This window comes from Marmota monax, unplaced genomic scaffold (genome assembly GCF_021218885.2).
Source record: "Marmota monax isolate L192 unplaced genomic scaffold, Marmota_monax_Labrador192_F-V1.1 WCK01_AAM20220418_F8-fsc00073, whole genome shotgun sequence".
Classification (NCBI taxonomy): domain Eukaryota; kingdom Metazoa; phylum Chordata; class Mammalia; order Rodentia; family Sciuridae; genus Marmota; species Marmota monax.
In genome coordinates, this window is record NW_026692846.1 from 7,788,239 (window position 1) to 7,812,802 (window position 24,564).

At 50.5% G+C, this 24,564-nt stretch overlaps 1 protein-coding gene across 5 annotated transcripts in view; it reads left to right on the forward strand.

Annotated features, from left to right (window-relative positions):
* Positions 1 to 218: 218 nt before the first annotated feature.
* Positions 219 to 24,564, forward strand: part of Zfat (zinc finger and AT-hook domain containing) — a 180,581-nt gene continuing 156,235 nt past the window's right edge. For 2 of the 5 annotated variants that reach the window (XM_046449065.2, XM_058580870.1), the window contains exon 1: positions 224 to 442. In XM_046449065.2, coding sequence (XP_046305021.1) covers positions 424 to 442 — 19 coding nt within the window. In that variant the 5' untranslated portion in view covers positions 224 to 423. Of the gene's footprint in view, positions 443 to 849; positions 1,338 to 5,279; positions 5,489 to 6,324; positions 6,463 to 24,564 lie in introns of those variants that run through there. The other 3 variants (XM_046449067.2, XM_046449063.2, XM_046449064.2) reach the window with 3 other exon arrangements.

A 24,564-nucleotide genomic window follows, 5' to 3' on the forward strand; every position in this document is an offset into this window, starting at 1 on the left:
GTGGGAGGTGGGCCGGCAGGTGCACGGCAGGACCGGGAAGCCTCCGGATCCGAGATCCGTACTCCGGGCAACCGCAGAACCGCTTCCTGGGCGTGGCTTAAAACGCGGAGTGGCGGACTTTCTGGAATGGAGGCAGAGCGCGTCCACTGGGCGCGAGCATGCGCACTGGCCCGGCAGCGCCGCTGGGGGAGGGCCCCCGTGGAGGACGTCGCTACGCAGGCGTCCGAGCCCCGTGGGGAGGAGGGCGAAGACTCCATCCGCCATGTTGGATGCCGCAGATTCGCCATAACCTCGCCTGCTCTTTTCTTAAAAAAATAAAAATAAAAAGCGAAGCGCCAGCGGGGCGCCCCGCCTTCTCGGTCGTTACAGGAGGGGTCCCGGAAGAGCCGAGGCTTTTTTTTCCTCCGCGGTAGGGGCGTTGCCATGGAGACGCAGGCGGCAGGTGAGCCGAGCTGGGGGTTGGGGTGAGGACGGGGTGGGGGTGGGGCGCGGCGCGGCGCGGCGCGCGGGAAGCCGTTCGGAGCGTGGAGTCGGGTGCCGCGCGCAGGCCTCCGGGCGGCGGAGGGATCCGCGGCAGGAGCCGGAGAGCGGACGTAGCGACGTCCTTCGGCCACACGTTCAGTCATTGGCAGTGTTCCGCCGCCGGAAAAAAAAAAGTTAAAAAATAAAGCTGGAGCCAAGGAGGGGAGCGCAGTGCGCGCGCGCACAGGGGCCGTTTCCAGGACAACGGGCGGCGCCGGGGTGCGCTCCCGCGACGGAGCGCGGGCGTCCCCGCGGGCGGGAGGTTCGAATCCCGGTGCCGCCAGCTCTTTGGCGGGTGGCCTTTGGCTAAGCCCGCCTCCTGTCTGGCCCCGGGTTCCTGCTCTGTGACATAGTTCCCCTAATTATCACATCCAGGCGCTTGGCGGGGATATTTGAAGGGTCAGGGCTTCGAAGGAAAGTTTCTTTGTGTCCCGTAGAGGGAGCCACAGCGCCAGGGGGTAGCGTTGCCACCGGTCGCCCTGCCACACGCTTCGCAAAATTCTCCTTTACCCCGACTCGCTGCCCAGCCATGCCACCTCCTCCAGGCAGCCTCCCCCGGCTTCCCGGCCACAAGCCGGTCGGCCCTTTTGACGCTGGCGCCGTCCCTTTCCCTGCGGCTGGCGCCCTCGCCCCCGGCTTCATGCGTTTGGCGGCGCAGCCCTGCCGGCCGCCCTTAACTGGAGGTCATTCACTGCGGAGAGAAGTCCAGAGAGGCCCGAATCTTAAGGTTAACCATGGCAGAGGTGAGGTGTAAGGGTGAAGTCCAGACTCCTGCCAGGCTTGTACCTCCCACCCCAGAAGAGTGCGCGCCCGCGGTAGGTGTCCAGTGTGGGCCCTGTCAGGTTTCCTGGCTGGAGCCCAGGTGACCTTTGAAATGCCAATGTCATGTCACTAGGCCCACTCTCCACCTCCGCCCCTCTGCAGCTTGCTCCCTAGAGCGCTCAAGTTCATCTGTGGAAGCCTGTGGAGTGAGGGTCCCCGTGCTCCCGGGTGGAGATGGGCGCGCCTTTCGGCTGCTTTAGTTCCAACTGGCAGCCTGGCAGGCAGGGTGAGGAGCGGTGGGGACCTTTGTCCTGACCCATTCTCTGTGGCTCCAGCTGTACCAGGTAGTGGATGGAGTGAGGAAGGGGCCCAGAGCCAGAGTGGCGGGACTTCACCTAGTGACTTCTCAGTTCACTGCCTTCCCTCTCCCTGTCAGTAGGACACAGAATGGTCCCTGCTCACCTGGCTTCTGGGGGGAATTCACCCAGCAACCCTTAGAAAGAACCCTGGACTTACGTTGTTTCCTTCCATTTCTGGCTGAAATGAATGAGAAAAGAGCAAGTTTTGAAAAAGTATTACAGTTAACTCAGGACAGCTAATCTCTAGAAACTAGAGTTTTGTTTTGGTGGTTAGGTTGATTTTAAAGCAGCAGTACAATAGATGGCACCGAGATGGAGTGGCACATGCCTGAAAGGTGCAACTTGGCTGGTAAATGAGCTGGATGAGTTGTCAGCGGCAGCTGCCACTGCCCTGCTCCCTTGTCAGTGGCTTCTGATTCTTCTGGAGGAAAGGTTCCTGCTCCTTCCTTCCCAAACCTTATAATTTATCTAACGACTTTTCAAAGATGGTTATCCTTAAGTAGAATTAAGCGGCTGCCTAGGGCAAGGACAGTCAGAATTAGATGTATTAGAAAGACTCTCTTTAATTGCATTTCCTTTTATAGATAGTTTCATGGTTGTTGCCTCTGAAGACCTCTGCACCAAGCTGGGCAGATTTAATTATGTAGAAGTGTTGAGCTAGAGTTCAGTTTCCCTCTTCTCAGTGGTTTACCTTGCGAAGCTTTCCTTGTCTGAAATTTCCCACGGTCAGGTCTCAACTCTAAGGGCTGGAATGGGGCAGAGGGTGGGAAGAACAACGCCCCTGGGCTGCACCCAGCCCTGGGGACCCCAGCGCCTCATCTGCAGTAGGAGACCGTTTCCTACTCCTGCACTGTGGATGCTGGTGGCACTTGAGATGCCAGCTGTCCCCTCTGACCCAGACCCACTCTCTCTATTGTGCAGCTCAGCACTTTGTCATGCCCTGACTTTTAGAAGCATTTGTGACTGGGACTTTTGGATAGAGTTTGATTATGATACATTTCTTCGGAAAGAGAAAAAAAATAATTTGAGAGCAAAGCAAACCAACTATTTTAAATACCTGTTTCAGATCTGAAGTTGCTTTGTTTTTTTTTGGAACATAAAATGTGTAGATAAAGTCATGTTTGCTTATAAGAAGATAATGCTTGACATTAATACAAAAATGGGCATACATTTGGGTAACAGAATTTTCTTTGTTCCTTTTTAAAAGTTTTAAAGATTATAAATTGAAAAATCATAGTTATCTATAGTTATGGTGTACAAAGTAGTATTATGATTTATGAATATGATATGGAATAATTAAACCAAGGTAATTAACATACCCATCACCCCCCCCCCCCCCCCCCCCCCGAACATTTGGTGAGAGCCCTGGAGACTTGCTCTCATGCTTTGGAAATGTGCAGTGCATTGTTACCTGCTGTATTCACCCTGCTGTGCAGTCCACCCTGGTCTCACTGAGGCTTGGTGTCCCTTGATGTCTCCCGCCACTGGCCTCTGGTAGAACCAGTGTTCTATTCTGTGCCTGAGTGCACTGTTCCAGATCCCCTGTGTGAGCCCCGTGTGTGTGCTGTTGTGTACTTGGCTTATTTCACCTGTCAGGATGTTCTCCAGCTCCGCACGTTTCCACAAGAGGCAAACTGTCATTTGTAAGGCCCAGTTATACTCCAGGGTACTTGTATGCCCCATTTTCTTGACCCTCACATGTCAGTGAACACTTAGTTGCCTGCATCGTGTCTGTTGTGGCAGCCTGCAGTGAACACGGGAGTGCAGATGTCCCTGGCACATACAGATTTGGAATCTGGATTCTTTCAAATCATGGGCAGGTGACATCGCAAAGCATGGGACTCTGGAATCTGGCGCTTTTGATCCCAGCAGTCTGGGCTGAGGCAGGTGGGCAGGGTAGGGACCTGGCGTGCAGCCCAGCTGCAGGCTGTGGTTGAGATGGTGGCAGGAAAGTGGATAGGGGGGAGGCGAGGGGACCCTGAGCCACGGAGCACGGGAGACAGTGCAGCCTGGCATCTCTGAAAGGCGTTGTGCCTGCTCTTCCCAGGGCTCCTTGGGCCCTGCCAGCTCCCCTGGTGTCAGAGGTTCTGCTGTGCTGCTGTAGGTGGTGGTGCCATAGGGCCTTCAGAGGCCACCCCATTCCTCCTCCCCGCAAGGCTGTGGCTTCCCACCACCAGGCTGGTTCCAGCTTCCCGCAGATGTTTGCTACCCAGTGCTGGAGTGGCTCGTCCTCGCTCTTTCCCCTGGAGACTTCACCCAGTCATACCAGTGGGAAGCCAGCTCCTTTGGGAGAGCGTGCCAGAGCCACTCAGTCTCCCCGTTTCCTACTTTAAGGTCATAAAGATATACTTCTGGGTTTGTTTGTTTCTTTACTTTAAAGCTTTATGCTTCTTGCCCTTAGGTCTAGCTCTGTCATCCATCTCAAATTAGTTTGTGGATGGTGTGAAGCAGGGTTCTGGTTCTGGTGTCCAGGTGGATCTCCGTTTGCTGGAGCGGCAAATGTATTGAATTACTTTGGCTCTTCTGTTGACAGTCATGTGGGTCCATTTCTGAGCTTTCTGGTCTCATCTGTTTATCTTTTATCAGTGCCACACCATTTTGATTACTATAGCTTTAAAGTAATTTTTGGATAATAAATGATAGGGGCATTTAGAATATTTTTTGGAAGGACAAAAATCTAGGCGGAGTCTTTCATTAGGTTCTGTCATGGCACAGCCCAGGTGTTGAAGCTCACCCCAAGATGTTCACAACAAGGTGGTGGCTGGGAGGCACAGAGGGAAGACAGATTTGCAGATATAATTCAGAGAAAAAAAAAGCCCATGGAAGTTTTGACCGATTGGATTTCACCGTAGGGTCCAGCAAGCCACCTGTCTGTGTTTTTGGGGAAGGAGGGATGATGGACACAGCAGGCCCAGGGATGGGGAAGTCTTTGCAAACTTTGCACCTGCTGCCCTGGTCCATGATTTTAGTTCCCTTCTGTGATGTGGGGAGGGGGCCTTTGTACTCTGCTTCCCATTTTACTTTGGAGATGGGCCAGAGCACTAGAGTAGGGCTTGCCAGGTCCTGGGGGAGCCCTTTCTTGGGGACGGAGGGCTCTCTCCCCTTATGAAGCTCATGGGGTGGATGTTTTGTGCAGTCTCGAGGGTTCCTTGGGTGGAAGCATTCAGTTCCTTACAGTGAGCCCTGTAAGGAACCAGGTAATGCAGGGAGCAAGAGAAGAGCTGGGAGGTAGTCCTGGGACCTTGCCCAGTCTCTGAAGCCACCATGGCCTCTTGTAAAGAGGGTCACTGCAGGCCACTGGGCAGTATGTCTCTAAAGGTCCCATAGTGAAGCACTGGGCACACATCTGGCCCCTGATTTTTCTTTTTCACCATCCATCTGTTCCTTCCTTTCTCCCTCAGCCTTTATCAAGCCTCACCTTCTTCCCCTGAACATCTTGTAGTTTTCAATATTATCTTTGAAAATTTGAAGCATGCTGAGAGTGATCTGTGATCATGAGTGATGACGTGCGATGCAGTGGCCGGCCTTGTGCAGCCCTGCCATTGTGGGGGTGAGAGGGGCTCTGGAAGCACCATATCTGTAGAAGTTTATTATCTTTTTTTAATTTTTAATTAATTATTTATTTTATTTTTTTAGTGAAGGAAGCAGAAGCTTGCACTGGGCCAGCTGTCGAATCACTGAACTGCTCTGGGCGGGGGGACTCAGTCATGGGGAGCTGAGTAGCCACTCAGTACTGGACCTAGTGTAAGGCCTGTGTTGGGCCTGTGACTCCTTTAAGAGGCTGCTTCTAGATCTTCTGTTAGAACCTTGCCTCGTCCAGAATCTGGGGCTTGCCCAGGCTGCAGGTGAGTCAGGTGTCAGCTCCTTAGGCCTGGTGAGGGGGGAGACCTGAGCAGCCAGAGTTAAAAGAAGCCTGGGTTGGGCTGCTGTCCAGTGCCCCTGAAGTTTGGCCATTGTGCTTGCTGATTGAGTCACACACCTGCCTAATCTGGGCCGACTGGCAGCTGAGGCCTGAACCTATGTGTGGCCTCATGGCCCGGCTCCTGTGGCCCTCCACGGGAAGGCTGCTGCCAGTCGCTGAGCATGGTGGGCAGGAAGGCCTGTTCTCCAGGAGCTCACTCCCCACAGGGCATACAAACCAGCTCAAAAATGAGCAAAAGTTTGTCAAGAGGCAGTGGTACCTTGCTATCCACAGGGGATTGATTCCTGGACTTCCCATGGATACCAAAATCTGCAGATGCTGAAATCCCTTGTAAAAATGGTGCAGTGTTTGCATATAACCTGTGTATATTCTCTTGTCTGTATGTGTTCAGTACAGACACATTTTTTCCAGATACTTTTGATCCATGGTTGGTTGAATCCATGGAGGTGAAACCCATGATACAGAAGGCCCACTGCTCTTTACAGAACATATACAGATGGCTGAGAAGCACATGAGATGATGTTTGGCATGTCAATAGGGACATGCCAGTCGAAACCACAGTGAGAAACTACTGCATGCCAACTAGAATGGCTGAAATTAAAATAATTTACAGCCCCAGTTGTTGAGAATGTGGCATCTAGAACTCTGATACACCATTGGTGGAGATGTTAAACAGCAGGTCACTTTGCAGAATAGTTTGGTGGTTTCTCGCTGTGTTAAGCATACACTTAAATAACTCATCTGTCGTCATGCTCCTAGGTACTTATCCAAGAGAAATAAAGCCTGTGTCCCTATGAAGACATGTGTGCACCAGTCATAGCAGCTTTATTTGTAATAGCCCTAAAGTGGAACCAACTCAAATGCTTATCAGCTTTGTGACTGGCTCAACAAATTGCGGTATGTCTTCACAATGGAATACTACTCAGCAGTGAAAAGAACAAACTACTAATGGACTAATCTTAACAGCATGTTAAATGAAAGAATCCAGGGAAGATAGACTACATACTATTGGGGTGTGGAGCAGTTGGATCTCTTGTGCGTTGTTATGAGAATGTAAGACCCTGCAATTGATGTAAACAGTATGGAAAAACAGTATGATGGGCCCCCCAAATTCTAAAAGTAGAATTATCTTATGAAGAATTGCCATATGAAATCACTAGCAATTCCACTTCTTTATATATATATATATCCAAAATAAATGAAAGTAGGGTCTCTAAGAGATACTTGTGCACACATTTTCATAGTAGCATGACTCCCTGTAGCTGAAAGGTGGAAACAGCTCGTTTGTCCATTGATAGGTGACAGATAATCAATACATGCAAATACATACAATAGTATATTATTTAGCTGTAAAAATGAGGAAGATTTGATACATGCTAGAACAGGCATGAACCTTGAGGACATTATGCTAAATGAAATGTCACAAGAAGACAAATGCCATATAATTCTAGAGTAGTCACATTCACGGAGATAGCAAACAGGATGGTGATTGCCAGGATCTAGGAGGAGGGCAGTGAAGAGTTCAGGTTTCATGGGTAACGAGTTTCCACTGGGGAAGGTGGAACTTTTGTGGAGGTGGCTGGTGCTGATGGCTGCATGCCATCCAGCTGGACACATATGGCTGAGATGGTCAGTTTTGTGTGCATTCTACGGTAGTTAAAGAATACTGTGTAATGTATACTTGTATTATAAGAACTTCTAGAAAACTTGGAACAATAGGGACAGAAGAGAACCCGTGCTTGGCAGGAGCTATCAGGGAGAAGGACTGCAGAGTGGGGAAGTGTCCTACACCTTGACTTTGGTGATGGCTCCGCTCGCCTGCCCTGTGGTGAAACTCACTGACCAATCCAAGCTCCTCAGGTGGTACTGGAGGTGTGCACAGGGGTGAAGTAGGACACACCACGTATTCATTGCTGCCTGGGTTGGGGAGGAGCTCAGGAAAGCCTCCAAGGTGATGTTCAAGCAGAGTGACCAGGCCAGGAGTAAAGCAGGTGAAAGGGGTAAAGGCAGTGAGCTGCCTCTGCCCATATGCGGGCCTGGCCAGTGCCAGCCCAGAGTTGGGCAGCAACCCTCACCTCCTTATCCCCTCTTTGCCCAGTTCCAGGCCTCTGAGCCCTGCGGTGGGGAGTGTGCTCAGCCTGCCTGTCCTGCCTGGAGTCTCCAGCCTCGCTGACTAAGGCCTGCTAGGTCCTGCTGGAGTCCTGGGTGTCCACCTGGTGCTCCGTCTGCAGTGCTTACTCTTGCATTCACCCAAGCTGCCCTGGCTCATCTCTTTGCCTTGCCTCTTGCTAGGCTGAGTGAGTGGGGCTCCCCCACCCCCCTCCAGAAATATATGCTCTGGGAAATGGCACTTGCCCTGCAGCCCGGGAGAGCTGACTTGCATTTCAGCCTCACCATGGGACGGTTCTTGTGACACACTTTAATTTTGTGGTATGGGGGATTGAGTCCTGGGCCTTGTACCCGCTAGGCAAACATCCCCAGCCCTTTTTGTTTTATTTTGAGAAAGGGTCTGGGTAAGTTGCCCAGGCTGGTCTCAAACTTGTGATTCTCCTGCCCCAACTCTCCTGTGATTGCAGGTGCGTGCCCTGTGCCTGGCTCTCGTGAGTTGTTTTAAACTTTGGTGTCCATTTCTGTAAAATTACAGCTAAGCACGTCTTTGCCTCAGAATTTTATTCTCTGAAGAATTGAATCAGGGGAGGCACATGGGGAAGTGGCTGCTGTTCAGGGAAGAGTTTCGAGGCAGCTTGAGAGTTCTCTAAGACTCTGTCTCAGGTGGCTTGTGGTACTTCTCGGTGTCCTGGGATATCACTTCCTGACAGAGCACAGGATGCTGCTGTCCCTGGCTCCCCTGCGTTGCGCATGGGGGCCAGGACAGACAGTGTGCTGCTCAGCACCCTTTAGGTGGCTGCTAGCCTTCCCCTTGGACATGGCTCCCGCCCAGGCTGCACAGCCCCTGTCCTGCTCTGCCCGCACACCTGTCCAGCTGAGCTGCCCGTCTCACATTCTTCCACACCCGAGGGGTTGTTTACAAAAGAAGCCCCAGGAGTGTCCCAGTGCCGTGAGAGGGGCTCTCAGTCATTGTCTCTGCTGCTGTGACTGCAGTGCTCCAGCATTGCGATATGGCCTTTGATTTACAGATAAGCCGAGGGTCAGAGAGATTTGGTCACATGAAGGCAGGTGACCAAGCCAGGATAGGTATATGGCCTGGCTGACCCCAAACCAAACTCTGTGCTCTTCAGGTTACTGAGGGGATCCTACATTTATGGAGCACCAGGAATGTCAGTGTCTCTGTCTCATTTAATTCTCATAAGGTCCCAGGGAGGCTGATGCTGTCATTGACATCATGCAGATTAAGAAATTGGGGCCTAGAGAGACAGAGGCCTGTGTCAGAGCCCCAGGGCAAGCCCTGCTCCACCAGCCCTGTGTAGCCCCAAAGCCCAAGTCCTTATGCCCGCTGGCCTAGTTGGTGCCTCTGTGTTTTCACGTCTCTGTCCCTCTCCCTCTCTGGGTGTTCACAGAAGCATTTTGTGACTTCTGTCTAACCCTTTGTCTGACAGACTTGCTGTTTGCTCTTGTGACAGGTTTGGTGTGCACTGTGGGTGCAGATCTTGGCTCCCTGTGAAGTGTGTATGGGGTGGGGTGGGAGCAGGAGACCAGTGGGCGCTAGAGGAGGTGGGGAGCACTGAGATACAGCTGCAGAGGTCCGAGGCGCCTCGGCACCCGGCTTCCGTTCTGCTTCCTTCATTCTCTTTCTCCCCCCTCTTCTCGTTTTCCTGTTCTCAATTTTTAGAAAACAAAATCATCAGGAAAAACATTCTGCAGTTTTCATTTTCTCAGGTTTTTGGTCTCTAACTTAAAGACCAGGCATGAAGTGCCCACAAGAGGAACATGAATTGGGAAAGAGTTTTGGGGTGGGAACTGAGAGGCAGGCAAAGCCCATGTAGATAGGCAGGAGCGCTGTGGGAATTGTTGACTGCTCCTGGTTCCAGCCCAGGGGCAGAATGCAAGGTGAAAGGGTGGCCTGGTGGCCCTGGGAAGCTGGTCCTGTCTGGCGCTACGAGACCTCTGTTGTCCACATGGTGGGTACCCATGGCTCATACCTTTGGAGGTCACGGCAGGAGAGATTGGGGTGAGTTTCATGTTTGGAATCCCTGGACGTAAGGAACCCAGATGTGACCAGGGCTCCCTTTAGTGCTACTACTTTGACGACTTTAAACAGGAGCTCTAGCAGGAAGCGTGCTGGAGGGCTGTGAGCATTCCGCAGCCTGCGTTGTGCTGTGGTTCCCGAGGGCGCTCACTCCATCTCTTCCACCCTGCCTGTGCCTCTACCTGCACTGTTGTTTTTTTGGGTGATCTTCTCTGTTCCTTCCTGAGCAGCTCTGGTGGCCACTCAACTCAGCATTTCCTGAACCATGCTCAGTGTCAGGTCTCAACAGGTGAGAGCTATCAGGTGACAGAGGGTCTGCTGCTCAACACTGGAGAGAGAAACATTGTTCCAAGTTTCTTTCAAGATGATTCACTGTCTTCCCAAAGATAGATAACATTCAGGTTTTTCCAAACTCATTGGTGGCAGGACACATTTCTCTGAGGTCTTCTGGGGCCAGGTTACCTGCAGCCAGCAGGGGGTGGCTCCCTCTGGGCGGGGCTTGTTGCTCAAGCCAAGCCTCCTGGACGTTCTGGTTGATGGAGTGCAGCCTCAGGTGCATACACACTGGGCCAAATCAGGGTCTCCAGTGGCTGCAAGCCACCAGGTCCCTCCTTGGCTTGTGGAGATGGAGTGGCTTATCCTGGCAGGGTGGGGAGGGAGGAGGCAGCCCCACTCATCCTTTGCCCTTTTGGGAGAAAGTGTGTTTTAGAAAGTAATTTTCCCTCTGACCCTATTTTCCGCCCAGCCTCTCTGGGACCTGTTGTTCATGGTTACTAGTGCATAAGGATCTACGACTCCAGTGACAGCTGTGCCTCTTGTCACTAACCTTCATGCTGCAGGAACAGGGACTGTGTGAAAAGTGACTCCTGGTGATTAGCTGGAGAAATGGAGCTTTAGGATCCCATGAGCCTTTGGGGACCTCAGTGAAGAGCATCTGTGGGCTTTCAGAGGCAAACTCAGAAAGCCCCAGACCATGCAGCCTGAGACCCAGCTGGAGATAGCAGGTCTCCCAAATGGCCTTCCTGTGCCAGACCACAGTAGGTGCTGCACACTGCGGGGATGGACCTGATGAGACCCCTTCTCCCAGACCTGCCGCCGCCTTCGGCCCACTCTGGCTCAGTGGAGGGATGACCTCTCACACCTGCCGGCTTTGGGGCTGCTCCTGGGCCCTGGTCAAGTCCAGCCTTCTCTGCCCTGGCACCTTCTCCCTGGTTTTCCTTGCCCAAGTTCCGCCTCTGAAACCAGAGAGTGTGTGCTTGTGGCCTAGCGGGCTGGCGGTATTTCTGGTGGGCTGCTGTTGGCGTGAGAATCCTCCCTTTCTCAGGCGACTTTATTTTTTTATGTATTTTCAATATTGAAAAGTATTTTGAGCACTTACTTTCTAACTTTCTTTAAACCTTTGATATGTAACAGGAAAACATTTAGAGAATTTTAATTATAGTAATAACTATAGTAATAACCGTTTTGTGTTTCCTCTCCAACACCCACGTGCTTCTCAGGAGAGGGTTCTGTGGCCCGGAAGCTTGTATTCCGAGCAGCTTGTTGGTGTGAGGATTCAAGGGGGTAGAGATATGGGAGCTAGAAGAGCAGAAGTTTCTGTGAATGAAAGAGGATCTGGAGGCTTCCAGAGGTAGGGGGAGAACCAGCGATGGGAAGGAGGGAGGGAGAGAGCCAGAGAGAACTCAGACACAGCATGTTCTGTAGTGACCCCTCCTAGAGGTGCTCAGATACTGAGGAAGCAAAGCGGACCCACTGAATTATGTCCCTTTTAACTTTTACACAGTGTCCTATTTGCAGAAAAAATGAGAGACAAAAAATCCTCATAAGCCGGTCATTCTGAGTCTCCAGGTGTTCCACACCTGTGAGTTTACTGCACTGGTTTACCTTCCCTGCTTCTGTCTTTGCGCTCGCTGGCTCTCGTTTGGGGTGGAGTTGCAGGTACCTTGCCCCCCTTTACCTGCTCCTAAGTGTTTTCGTGTTTATTTCCTCAGAACAAGGACATTCTCCTGCATAGTCACAGTGAGAAACAGCATCCTTCAATGCGCTGTCCACCTTTCTCAGCCGTCCATATGACGTCCCGTGGCAGGAAGAAGGCCTGGGTTAGGAGTGCGCTCAGCGGCCTGTCCCTTCACTCCTTGTTTGGAGTACTTTCTCTTCGTGCTTCATGACACTGACTTTTTTTGAGGATTGCAGGCCGTTGATTTTGTGGACTGTCCCTCCCATGGCTTTGTGCAGTGTCTCCTCATGATTAGATTCAGAGTCTGCCTGTTTAGGGCAGGATTTCCACAGAAATGGGCGGTTCTCAGGCCATCATGCCGGTGGACACACAAAGTGACTTGTCCTGTTGCTGGTGATGCTACTCATTTGAAGCAGCCAGGGTCCTCTTTTTCCCTTTGTAATTAAACGCTGTGGGGAGGTGTTTTGAGTGTGTCTGTCCGGCTACCCCTCACTCCTCCCACTGCGTCTCCACTCGTGGGTTGTAGTGCCTGTTGATGGCTCTGGCAGAATCAGTCACCGTTATGAGGGTGGCTGCGTGGTTTCTGCTGCACTTACTGGCTGCCTTCCCATCTTACCTGAGCTGTACTGAGGAGGAACGGTCACTCATGCATTCAGGTAAACAGTGTGATGTTTTGATGTGGTGTACATTGTGACAGTCACCACAGTGAGCTAAGTGACGTGCCCCTTGCCTCACACAGTGGCTCTTGTGTTCCTGGTGTCTTTCTCTATAAGTTGGAACATTCTCTTTTCCTTGAATTATTGATAATCACTGTGGACACAGGACTTCCTACTTTAGTCAGTGGTTTATAATCCCTTCTCATGATTAAATCTCCTGTCGCATTGCCCCCTATCTGGCCTTTGTGTCCTTCTGGCATGCCCTCTCTTTCTTGAGCACTTCTGTGTTCTTAGTGCACCAGGCCGTGCTGGGCTTGTTCCCTGCTCTCCCTGTTCAGCTTGGGCACTGGCTGTTTCTGCCAGGGGACTCTTTCTTTTAGGGAGAGTGGTGTTTAGAAGCAGGTCTGGGGACGAGGTGAGCTCATTGTTACTGGTGTCCTTGCTTCTCAGCCCTCAGTCCACATGGCTGGGAGCTACGTGTCTGTCTTCCTGCCACACACGTGTGTCGAGCTTCCACGTGCTCCTGCATGTCTTCAGCTCTTTCTGTTCCATCCTAAAGATCACGGAGTATGTGTAGGTTTTCCCAGTCCCAGTCCAACAGCACTGTGTCTGTTCTGTCCTTCCCCCTTTCCATATTTGTAGGTCTTTCTCTGGAAGGGGACACTGGTGCTCTGAATGCACAGTATGCTACTCCTTTGCTCAGTCCTAGAATATACCAAAAATAGTTTCAGAGTCACGAACCCATGTCTCTGTGATAAAGCAGCCTCCTAACTAGATTTCAGCATGCTACTGGTCTTTTTTCTCTTTAGCTTGAAGCTCAGGTGCAAATGCCACCTTTCAAAGCCTCTCTTCCCATTTCATGCAGTTATGGTTATTTTTTTAAAATATGGCCTCTCCATTTGTTCCAGCTTGATTTCACTGTAGGATTCCCCCATGCTTGTTTGCTTATGTTTTTTGAATATGTGAATTTTGGGGGGCAAGGGTATGTCTTGTATTTCAGTGAAAGGACTGAATTTTGCTTCTTTTTCTTCTTCCTCTGTTTCCTCCTCTTCCTCCCTCTCCCCTCTGCCTGCAGTAGAGAGCCAAGGCTACAAGTTTCCAGGGAGAGCAAAGCCTGGGGGAGGCTGTGGAATTGAACTGAGTTATCTCACTAAAGCGGGGCTCTGGTGCCCTGTTAGCACCTGGCTTCTCTTGGCCTTCACTGAGCATTTTTCTTCCAGGTGCTTGTCTTGGTCTGGTTTGAATTCCTTCAGACCACCATTCAAATGCTGCACTTTAGGATGAGGGGTCCAAGGTCAGAGCTGTTAAGTGCTTTCCCCTGGCCAGGGGTTGGACTGCAGGCTTCCCACCTGAGCCTGCTTTCATTCCCGCAGCAAACCCTAGTCTTTGTAGCTGGGAAGCATGAGTTAATAAGGTTAGCATGGTTCTCAGGGATTCTTAGGTGAATCATCTGGAAATGTCCTTGCCACAAAGGAAATGTAGCATTACTCTGTTTATAGGTGACTATCTTTTATAATATTTAACATTGTTCTTTTTAAACAACTCTATTTGGAATAAAATGATATTGATGTTTTTGGAGCTCACAGTCTATTAGGGGAGACAGAAGTTAAACAAATAAATATGCCATTAAATACATGATTACTAGTCGTGGCCCCAGTACCAAGGCAAATGGGGGAGGAGGAGTCCTGGCAGCCTAATTTATATTGAAGGTTTTTAAAAAGTCTCTCTGAGAAACCAAGACTGGAGTGAGACTTGAAGATTGAGGTTCCTGAATTAAGAGACAAGCTGGATTAGCAGAGGGCAGGTGCTTGCCAGTCCTCCCCACCCGCTGGAATGCAGCCTGTAACCCAGAGTCAGCTGCCAGCTGGACTGGAGTTCTCTTTTGCCCATTATCGCCCTCTAGGGGACATGCATGTGAGTGGACTTACTACAGGTGGCTTGAGAGACGCGCAGTGGTGGGAACAGGCCTCTGGGCCTTAGTCACGGGGTGGCTTCCCCTGACCATGGGATGCACCAGGAATGGCTGAGGGGCCAGGGTTCCAGGCTTATAGGAGAGAAGACCCAGCCTCCCTCCCCCATGGCTCTTTCAGTTCTTACAGCTGCTCAGCTGTGGAAAGGGCTGGGCTTGTCAGGGTAACCTGAGGCCGTACTCCTGGGCCTTCCTGGGGATCCGCCTGGCTCTTTACTTCCCACTGGTGGAAGCATGTGTGGCAGCTGCCCACACAGGGGTGTCTGTGTGGGCAGCTGCCACATATGTGCTGGCCAGGGAGCTGAGCTCGGGCATTTCTGTGTTCCTTCCAACAGCAAGAATCTACAAAGTCAGACCACAGGCAGCCCTGAGGTCATGTAAAATGATTCTCCTGGACAAAACGTCATTGCCCATCTGTGTTTCTAGAGACAGGGCCTATGTCGTCCTTGTTCTGACTATGGCTGGCATAGAGTGTGGCACACATGGGGCCTCCGTTAATGTTGACTGATGAGGCCAGGGAACATAGGCTGACTGTAGAGCCCAGGTGCTTGGAGAATAGGAACAGCCCATCCCATGATCTAGTTGCCAGGAAAGGGTCGGATCTTTGTGTTTGGCTGGGGATAGGTGCGTGCTGGGGTTTGGAAGGTTCTTCTTTTCCCACTGGCTCAATCCCTTTAACTTGAAATTCTCTTCTGGAATCTCAAAAGGTGTTAGATGTACCTGAATATTGAAGGGCAATTCTTTCTTCTCAAATTAATTTTGGAACACTTTACAACCAAAACAAAGCTCAGGCTTTTATAACAAAGCAGGTGTTTAAAAGATGGAGTTGAGTTTACCTGTTTTCCACATCTGCCTCCGGCTCCTGTCCAGGCTGTATTTTATCTCATCTCTTTGATTTGTGACCGGGGGAGCCCTGAGCACACAGCCCGCTCTTGAGCCTGCTATGGAAGTGTTCCTCTGCCATGGCCACTTCCAGCAGAGGCGCCCAGGGGCACTGGCCTTGCTCTTTCTTTGCAGCAGTTTCCTAATATGGTAAGCCCCAGATTTGGGGGAGGCCAGAAGAGGGACCTGTGTGTCACAGCTCTCTGATCTGCAGTGGAAGAAATAGAGCTAATGCTGTTGTGCCGAGTCTACTTCGTGATGTGCTGTAAGTGCCGAGTAATGCTGGATTTGAAAACTTGTACAAAAAAAGAAAAAGAAAAAAAAGAAAGAAAGAAAACAAAAACGAGGTTTTTTTTCATTGAGGTTTAAAAAAATTATAGGTTAAATGACACTATTTCGGTTATATTGGGTTAAATAAAGTATATTTTTGAAACTAATTTTATCTGTGTATTTTTATTTTAATGTGGCTACTAGAAAATTCAAAATGAACCCCTGGCCACCTCATAATTCTGTTGGACAGGGCTGTTCTTACAAAGGATTCTTTTTCTTGGGCCTGGGCCTGAATTTTCCGCAGAGCTGTACATCTGTCTCCTCTGCCCTGGAAGCAGGTCTACTCGCATGCCTGTCTCTTCTGCTTTGGTTGGTTAGAGGACTGGAGGGTTTGTCCAGGGGCTCTGCCTCGACTTACAGGCAGATGAGGATGAGCCTGCTCCACCCATTGGATCCTCCAGCCCGAGAGCAGCTGGCCCGCCTTGCTTCTTCCTCTTGGGCCTCCTCCAGGACTTGTCCATAGCAGGTGCCGCTTAAAATGTTTGTTGAATGAAAATGCTGCCCAAGTAGCAGGGGGTCGAGTGGACTCTTCTCTGGACTCATTTCCTCCCCACCCCTTTTTTTGTGCTACTGGGGATTTAACTTAGGGGCTCTCTACCACTGAGCTACATCCCAGCCCCTTCTTAGATTTAAAACATTTTGAGCAGGGTCTTGCTAAGTTTTCCCGGGCTGTCCTTGAACTCTTGATTCTCCTGCCTCAGCGTCCCGGGAGTCCCTGGGATTGGGGTGCGTGCCCTGGGTGTGTGCCACAGCATCTGCCTGGCCCGGATCAGCATTTCCAAGGCCTGCCCTTTTTTTTTTGCCTGGTTGGGTCTCTTGTCCAAGAGATTTCATGTCCATAAACTGCAGAAATGGGGAGGGGGCAGGCAGTGCCACCAGGTGTTGTGCTAAGCCCCCCTCACTGGTGTTGCAGTCTTGGTCTTGGTCTTGAATCTGGAGGCAGAGGAGAAGCGCGGCTGCACAGGAGCCCCCCCCTGTGCTCACCTGCTTCCAGGCTAGTCTGGTTTCCACTGGCTGTTGTCACCTGTGCTGCATTGTTGTCCCTCTGAGAGCTTCTGTCAGGCTGCCTCCTTCGTGCCACTAAAAGTAAGAAAGTGTGTGGATGTGCGTATGGGGCATGTGCATTGTGTCTCTCTGTGGTACACATGTGTATTTTACGTGTGTGTGTGTGTGTGTGAGGTGCGCATGTGTACGAGGGTAGCAGAAGACTCCAGGGACATGGCAGGCAGGTCTGTCAGCCAGCTGGACTTTCTGGATTAAGATGTTCCCTGTTGGGCTGCGGATGTGGCTCAAGCGGTAGCGCGCTCGCCTGGCATGCGTACGGCCCGGGTTCGATCCTCAGGACCACATACAAACTAAGATGTTGTGTCCGCCGAAAACTAAAAAATAAAAATATTAAAAATTCTCTCTCTCTCTCTCTCTCTCTCTCTCTTAAAAAAAAAAAAAAAAAGAAAGATGTTCCCTGTTCTGTCCAGTTGGCATCACATTTAGCAGTCTGCAGAATCCCAGGATTCTCCCACACAGTGACTCCCCCAGTGACATCCCCGACCATACTTATGGTGTCAGCAGGGTGGCTACAGCTGTCTCCGTGTGGCGCTAAATCTAAGTTCCCCAGGTGTAGAAGTGGGTAGCCGATAACTTAGGACCTAAACCTAAGGGATTTTTGTTTGTTTTTTTGCAGTGCTGGTGATTGAACTCGGATCTTGCATATATTAGGCAAGTGCTCTCCACTGAGCTACTTCCTCAGCCCTTTTTATTTTGAGACAGACCCTTGTTATGTAGCCTGAGCTGGCTTTGAACTTGAGATCCTCCTGCCTCAGCTTTCTGAGTGGCTTTTCTGGCCATTGCTGAGTGCTGAAGCTGGCTTTGAGGCAGCCTTTAGTCAGACAAAGATGGGAACAAGTGAAGGAGCCAAAGCTAGAGACCTGGGGGTGTGGTGGTGCTGGTGGTGGCTGTGGGCATTTCTCTTTCCCTGTAGGTCCACCAGAAGATGGGAGGGGGTTTTGCTTGGTTTATTTTTAATGCAGGAATAATCACGGAGACTCTTGTCATGGCGGGCATTCCTGAAGGCCTCCGTGACAGTCTGCAGACAGGAGCTGCACTGTTGGGCTTGCACCAGGGTCCCCACCCCTCAGTGCTCCCACATGTGTACTCGGGGCTTGGGCTGCTCTTCTCTGTATGAAATGCTGTCCTATGGACAAGGCCACATTTTTCAGCTGTGATTATCACAATAAACGTGAATATACTTCATTGCCCAGGGCTCTCACTTTGAGAGTGCTTAAAAATAACTAAAAAAAAAAAAAAAAAAAAGCCAGGTTTTAACATGGAAGAAATGTGTGTGCATAAAATTATAATGCAACTGTCGGCCCAGCCTTAATTATTGTGGATATTGAGCATTTCTCATTTTATTTTGTTAACCCAGCTTCAGCAAAGAAAAACACCCGTGGGATTCCTCCCTGCGTTTAATAAACACGTTAACTCTGTGAGCTGTGGAAGCTGACGTGTTCCTCGGCATTTATGAGATGCATGGTGAAGTAATAATTCCACAGTTTAGGGGGGAGCATTTACTGGAGCCTCAGAGCTGGAAGGCACTTCAGGGATTATGTATGGGCAGGGGAGGTTGGTTCACGTGTGACCCCAGGCAAGGGGAGGTGGCACTGGTGGGTCTGTCCCATCCTTCTTTGGTTCAGGTGGCCCTGCCTCTTGTCTTTGCACATTAACTTCTGGTTAGGGCTTGAAGACCAGGTTCCACTTTGCAACATTACAAGGCCACTTTTAATTTGGGCTGTTCATCTTTAAGATGCAAAAAATGAGGCTTAAAGAGTTCTAGAGGAGGCTGGAGGGTAAGAGCTGGGAGCCTGGCTCCTGCCTTGGACCAGGCCCTTCCTGCCACCTCATGTAGGATGTTACCTCTAAAGAGCTGGGCACTGAGCTAGGCACATTGCGCTTCCGATGCCCTGCCGTCCTCCCCCCAGTTCTGCACAGAGGAGGAAACGGAAGCATATGCCGAGGGTCACACAGCTACGTGGACCAAAGTAGGGTTCAGATGTGTTGTTTTAAAGAAGAGTTCACCTGTGAATCAGAGCATTGTTTTCCCCTGTATCTTTTTAATATTTTTAAGTTCAAGTTTTCTGGAGATGATGCATGACATGTGCATAGAGGAACGCACATCCCACAGAGGACCAGCTTGATGAGTGTTTGCAGACGTTCACTGAACTCACTGTGTAACTAGTAGCAGATCGGGAAACACAATTTCCCTGTACCCCAGGAGACCCCAGCCCCACCCATGCCCAGGGTTGCCCTGTCCTGTCCCAGAGTGAGTAGCTGTACCCTTCCCAGCCTTAATGGCAGTGCAGGCAGGCGCTTGAATAAATCAAGTGCTTCTGCTCGGTCATTTCTGTTGTGCAAAATGTGGATGTGACTGGCAAAGCCCTGTGAGATTTGGAAGTGACTTTTAGTGAAGTTAATTGGCCAGGAAGTGTCTGGTTGTGATGAGTACAACCTGTGATCAGAGCTTTGCCTGACTCACCTGCTGGAGTAGGCCAGGTGTACTTGGCTGCCAGGACAGACCCACCTCTGCAGCATAATGGAGCAGTGACTCGGGGTTGTTTTGCCACTGTGTGTCCACCTGCTGTGTAGCCTTGTGTCCCCTGCCTGATCTCATTTGCTCTTCTTAAAATGGGCAGCAGCCCCTCAGTTGCTGGGTTAATGTGAAGGTTAAGTAGGTTACGGGCAAAGCACAGCACCTGGCAATTTATCGATTCAGTAAACAATAGCCCTGTTTTTAATATGGCTATTGATTTGCAGTGCCCTAATTAACCACCAGAGGGTGCTGTTAGCACATGTGTGGCACCTGCCTATGGGACCTCCATAGTGTTTTGCTAAAAGCTGTCAAGCCTCTAACCTGGTGATGTGCCACTGTTGCCTGCTTCTGGATCTGTTGCCAGGCTGTGCAGAGGACATGCTTATTAAGAATGTGGTTGGGTGAGTTGTACTGCTCACTTCTGGCAGTCTTTCATTTTCTGGCATATTACTCCCTGAAATGAATTGTGGTAAGCAATTATAAACAGACACAGGGAACACAGTTCCCTTTCTAGTGTAGCTACTCTTAGTTGTAATTACTCCATCTAACCACGATATGTCTTGTGTTGGGGGTACCAAGACTAGCATTCCTCACAGCAACCACTGAGTATTTCAGGAAATACCAAAGGATCTTCCAAGAAGGATGGGGCGGGCACACAGCATCTGGGCAGATACGGCAGTTAGCTTGGAAGGTCTGGGTTAAGTTTTGATTTGTTGTTTACTTGTCTGGGGACTCCTTTGGAAGCTCATTAACTAAATGCTCCCCCCCTAAACTGTTAGGGGCTTTTTTGAGCCCCAGATTTTTCCTTTGTAAATGGGAATCATAATGATGATGATGGTGATTATGATGATGGTAGTGATATGATGTTGGTAATGATTGTGAGAGTGATGGTGGTGATGACGATGGTGCTGGTGCTGGTCATGATGGTGGTGATGGTCATGATGGTGGTGATGGTGGTGGTGATGGTGATGGTGATGATGATGAAATGCTACTTGGGCAGCATTTCATTTCGTGGTGATGGTGATGTTGGTGGTGTTGATGATGGTGATGGCACTGCCCATTTTGCGACTTAAGAAGACAATAGGGAAGGTCAAACACTGTCTTGAGTGTGAAGGTCTGTGTCATTCACTGGAGGAGTAATGTTATTCTGCAGTCAGTCTGGGCGGGGAAGGTTGCAGGTACCTCTTTGGACTTTGAAGTCTTTTTTCCCCACTTTTTAAAATTGGTGCATTACACTTGTACATATTGATGGGATCTGTTGTTACTTATTCATGTGTGCACACTATATAACCATATAGTTAGGCCAGTATCACTCCCTAGCACTTCCCCCTTGGGCTGTGAAGTCTCGATACTTCTTTTTTGGATGGCGGACACGTGGAAAATTCTTGAACACCCAGTTCTGGGAGCTCCCTGTCCCTTTTTGACTGGCCCAGCCCCTGGGTACATGTTCCACTCTACTCACCTGGCCCACACATTTGTAGGTTTGGAATGTGCCATTTGAGACGAGGCTCACTAGACGGTGCCCACCAGGCCTCTAGTTGCAATACATGTAATTTGTGTCATGAACATTTTTCCCCATCAAATCTAAATCTAAATCTAACTTGATCTTGCTACTGGTTAAACCAGTTTCCTCTTTTTTTTTTTTTTTTGGTCATTTTATTCGGCTGGCACATCATTATGGGAGAGAGGCAGGAAGAGGCCCAGGACATGTCCCACCTAGCGCGCTGTCTCAACCTCAGGGAGCAGCGCTCGGCATCTCGAGGGCCGACTCGCTCCATGTCCGGAGCTGGTGCAGCCTTGTTCTTTTCCTCAGAGCTTCATGGCTTGTCAGGCCAAAGCCATTGGCATCAGTGAGTCTTCTTCCCCCAGCAGGGCCACCCCATTACTTTGCCAGGCATTGTTATACCTTTATTTCTAACATCGACCTAAGTAATTTTTTTTAAATTTACTTTTTCTTGGATTGTACACATGGTGGCAGATGGGAAAGACCTAAGAGAAAGATTCTGAGCTGGAAGATAAGTCCGTTCATCATCCACCGACTCAGAGCCAGTCCTTGGCACGGGCTCATGAGGAGCTATGTGGATGGCAAGGTGTGTGTCCTCTCTCTTGCTCTCTGTCACTGCCTGCCTTTCTAGGCCTCCTTTCCTGACTTCCTGCTGCGCATGAGCAGCCTTTCCTGGATGACAAGTTGCAAACTGGCTGCCTGAGACCCCCTCGGCCTGCAGACTTGCCGTACTGGGCTGCACACTGTATTTTTAATTCGCTTACCCCCTGCTGGGAGACGCCAACACAAGTTTAGCTTTGGGTCCCCACTGGTAGGACCTGGGTGGTCGCCTGTCCTACTGCAGGCTCCCCCCCCCCCCCCCCCCCCCCCCCCGTGCTGCCACTGCTCCCAGGCCTTCCTGGGCAAGCTGCCGTCCCCGGAGGGGTTCCCAGAGTGGCAGCATGGCCCCCTCAGCTGCTGCTGTTCTGCTGGAGGTGCAGCAGTGTGCCTGTCCTGTCTTGAGTCCACTCCCCTCTCTGCACCCCAGTGTCAGGGGCTCCTCAGTTCTGCCCACTGGCTGTGGCTTCTGCCGCCTTCCGCCCACACTCCTAGAGCTGTGTCACACTTCCTGGGCCAGCTCGGCCTCCCCTCCCCTGACGACAGGGATTCCTGCCTTCTCCACAGACTCTCCTAGGGTGTGAGGTTAGTGTGATTGTTATGGAAGTCTTCTCTGTGTTGTGAGTGCTCCCTTGTGGGGGTTCTGGTGTCTGCTGCTCACAGGGGTGCCTCATCTGACAGGGGGAGTGTGATGGGGTCGCTGAGGCACCTGCTACTCATGTTCAGCTCCTTCCCCTCTTGAAAGCAGGGTCTGCAGTGCTGTGGCAGAGGTCGGCTCGGAGTGTGTGGGGCGTGTGAGGTGGGGAGATGGGGCCTTGCAGGGGACAGGGCTGGGAGTGAGGCTTCCCAACCCGCGTCCAGCTGGGCCCTGACTTGGGCTGTGCATTGGGCCCTGACTCGACCCACATTGCCTCCCTCAGGATAAGGGAACGGTTCTGAAGTCAAGTGATCCTGGCTCACATTTCAACACCGCTGAGTCGGAGGTTTCTTGGTGTCCGTGCCATAAGAACCAGCGTGTCTTAGTCTACGTGAATATCAGTGCTTCTTACACTAGATGTTGTCTATAGTGGAGCAAGTACAGTAAAGACCTATGTCATAGGCTTGTCTTGAAGATGAGATCGGCCTGGCGTGAGTCTTGTGTGGTGCAGTGTCATGGTGCGGGCTTGATTAATTCAGGCTTCTAGTCTCCTCTTCCCCTTCCAATCCATTGTCTTGGTTCCAGCAGGTCTTAAGTGGGTGTGAGGATGATGTGGCCTGTCCACAGCTGCTTTAGGGTGCTGTGGTATGAGCCACGTGGAAGGAGAGTACTCTGTCCTCGCCGAGTCTCGCCTGAAGACAGAGGAGCACAGTAGCTTCATTTTGCACAAAGCTACTTTATTCATTGTGTTGGATGTGATAGCAATCTAGCTTTATGCTGTTGAAATATGTCCCCTCCTATTGGGAAGCTGCTGGCTCTTATGAATCTAATAACAAGGGACAAGTGGGACACAGGAAAACAAAAGTGTAACTCAGGAAACGTTTGCCACCTGCTTCTCTCCTCTGAGATAGATGATTTAGTAGGATCTTAGCTGTGACTGTTGAACTCTGTTTAAAGTAAATAAACCCAAGTAAAGATAGTTGCAGAGTGGAGAGGGTGATTTATACTAATCAAGGAGAGGAAGCAAGAAATGTTTAAACTATTGCCTTTAAATGGAGTATAGTCTAGCAATGTCCATTTTGTCTTCTTGTGCTTACTGATAAATGCTTAGGCATTTTGTAGCCATCAGTTCAGCTGACACTTTTTGGGTGCTTACTGGATCCCTGGTGGTGTCAAGGCCAAGAGAAGGATGTTGGGCCAGCGGAGCTCTGGCTGCCAGTCATGTGCAGAGACCATGTGGAAGGTAGTGGGTGAAATGAAGGATATACAACCGGCCCTTCAGATCCTGCATCTCCCCCTCGCCCCTCAGAGATGGAATGTGGACCAGGCTCCATCCCACTGAGCCTCTGTGGCTTCTGAGCCTCACCTCCCACAGGGCATGGTTGGGACTGGATGTTTGCAATTCTTCTGTAGAATCCTTGCTTGAGGATTCAGACTGATATTGTTTGCCATTGTATTTGAACTAAGTGTAGATTCATAGGAAGTTGCAAAGATAATACCGAGTAGTCTCATGCACAGTTTACCTTGATGGATTACGCTTAAAAAATTTTTCCTTTTTTTTTGGTACATATACGTAAGATTCACCCTTGTCTTCAGTGTTGAGAATGAACCTCGCTGGGTTCATTCACGTGGCTGTGCCACCTTCACCACTGTCTGTCTGGAGAACTTCTTTATCGGCCTCACCCAGGGGCTGCCTCTTAAGTCAGCACCACACCACATACCCAGCAGGTTGGCGCCAACATAGCTAGTGTGCAGTCAAATCTGCTCTTACCTGTGGATTTGCTGCCTTGCTCCAGTTAGCACAGCCTGTAGAAACCGTGCCTCCCTGCGCCTCCCTGCGCCTCCCTGAGCCTCCCTGTACCTCCCTGCACCTCCCTGCGCCTCCCTGAGCCTCCCTGTACCTCCCTGCACCTCCCTGAGCCTCCCTGAGCTGCTCCTCTTAATAATTGCTGTGACTCTTTCTTTGCATGCAGTGAGCCCCCGTTATAGCTGTGCTTGTGGCTCCAACCATTCAGGAGGAAAGTCCCCTGCATGTGCCCAAGCATTTATACCATTGTTCTGTCATGTGTTTGATGGCGCAGGACTCTTGTTGATCCCTTCTGTTGGAGAGCTTCCATTAGCCACTCTTAGGTTGCATCTGCCCAACACAAGTCCCCCTCTTCCCCTGCCCCCACTCCTCAGTGCCTTGCTTTCCACTTCACTCCTGAAGGACACCTTCCCTGGAGTGGGATCCTTTCAGCACTTGAGACTGTTGTGCCACTTCCTGCTGGCCTGCAGTGTGTTGGAGAGAAGTCTGCAGTCATCTGGATTGTCTTTCTATGTAGGAGTTTGTTTCTTCTTGCCACTTCCAGTTGGTTTTGCTGTGGTTTTAGTTTTCAGGGTTTAACCACGATGTTTCTTAGAATGAATTTCTTTGAGTTTGTCCTGTTTGGGATTTTGGCTTCTTGAGTTTGCTGCTTTACCCTTTTTTAAAATTTGGGATACTTTGGGCTGTTATTCCTGTGAATATTTTTCCAGGTCTGCTCACTCTTTCCCCTCCCGGATCTAAGGGCACAAATGCTAGATCTTTCACTGTGGCCCCACGGGTTCCTGAGGCTCTGTTGTTGTATTTAAGTCAGTTTCTTCTGTGATTTTGTGCCCGCTGCTCTCTGCAGGATCACCGAGTCTCCCGGACTTTCCAATCTGCTTTGAGCCTGTCCATCCAAGGCTCTGGCCTCCTGCTTTCTTGGTTGTCATC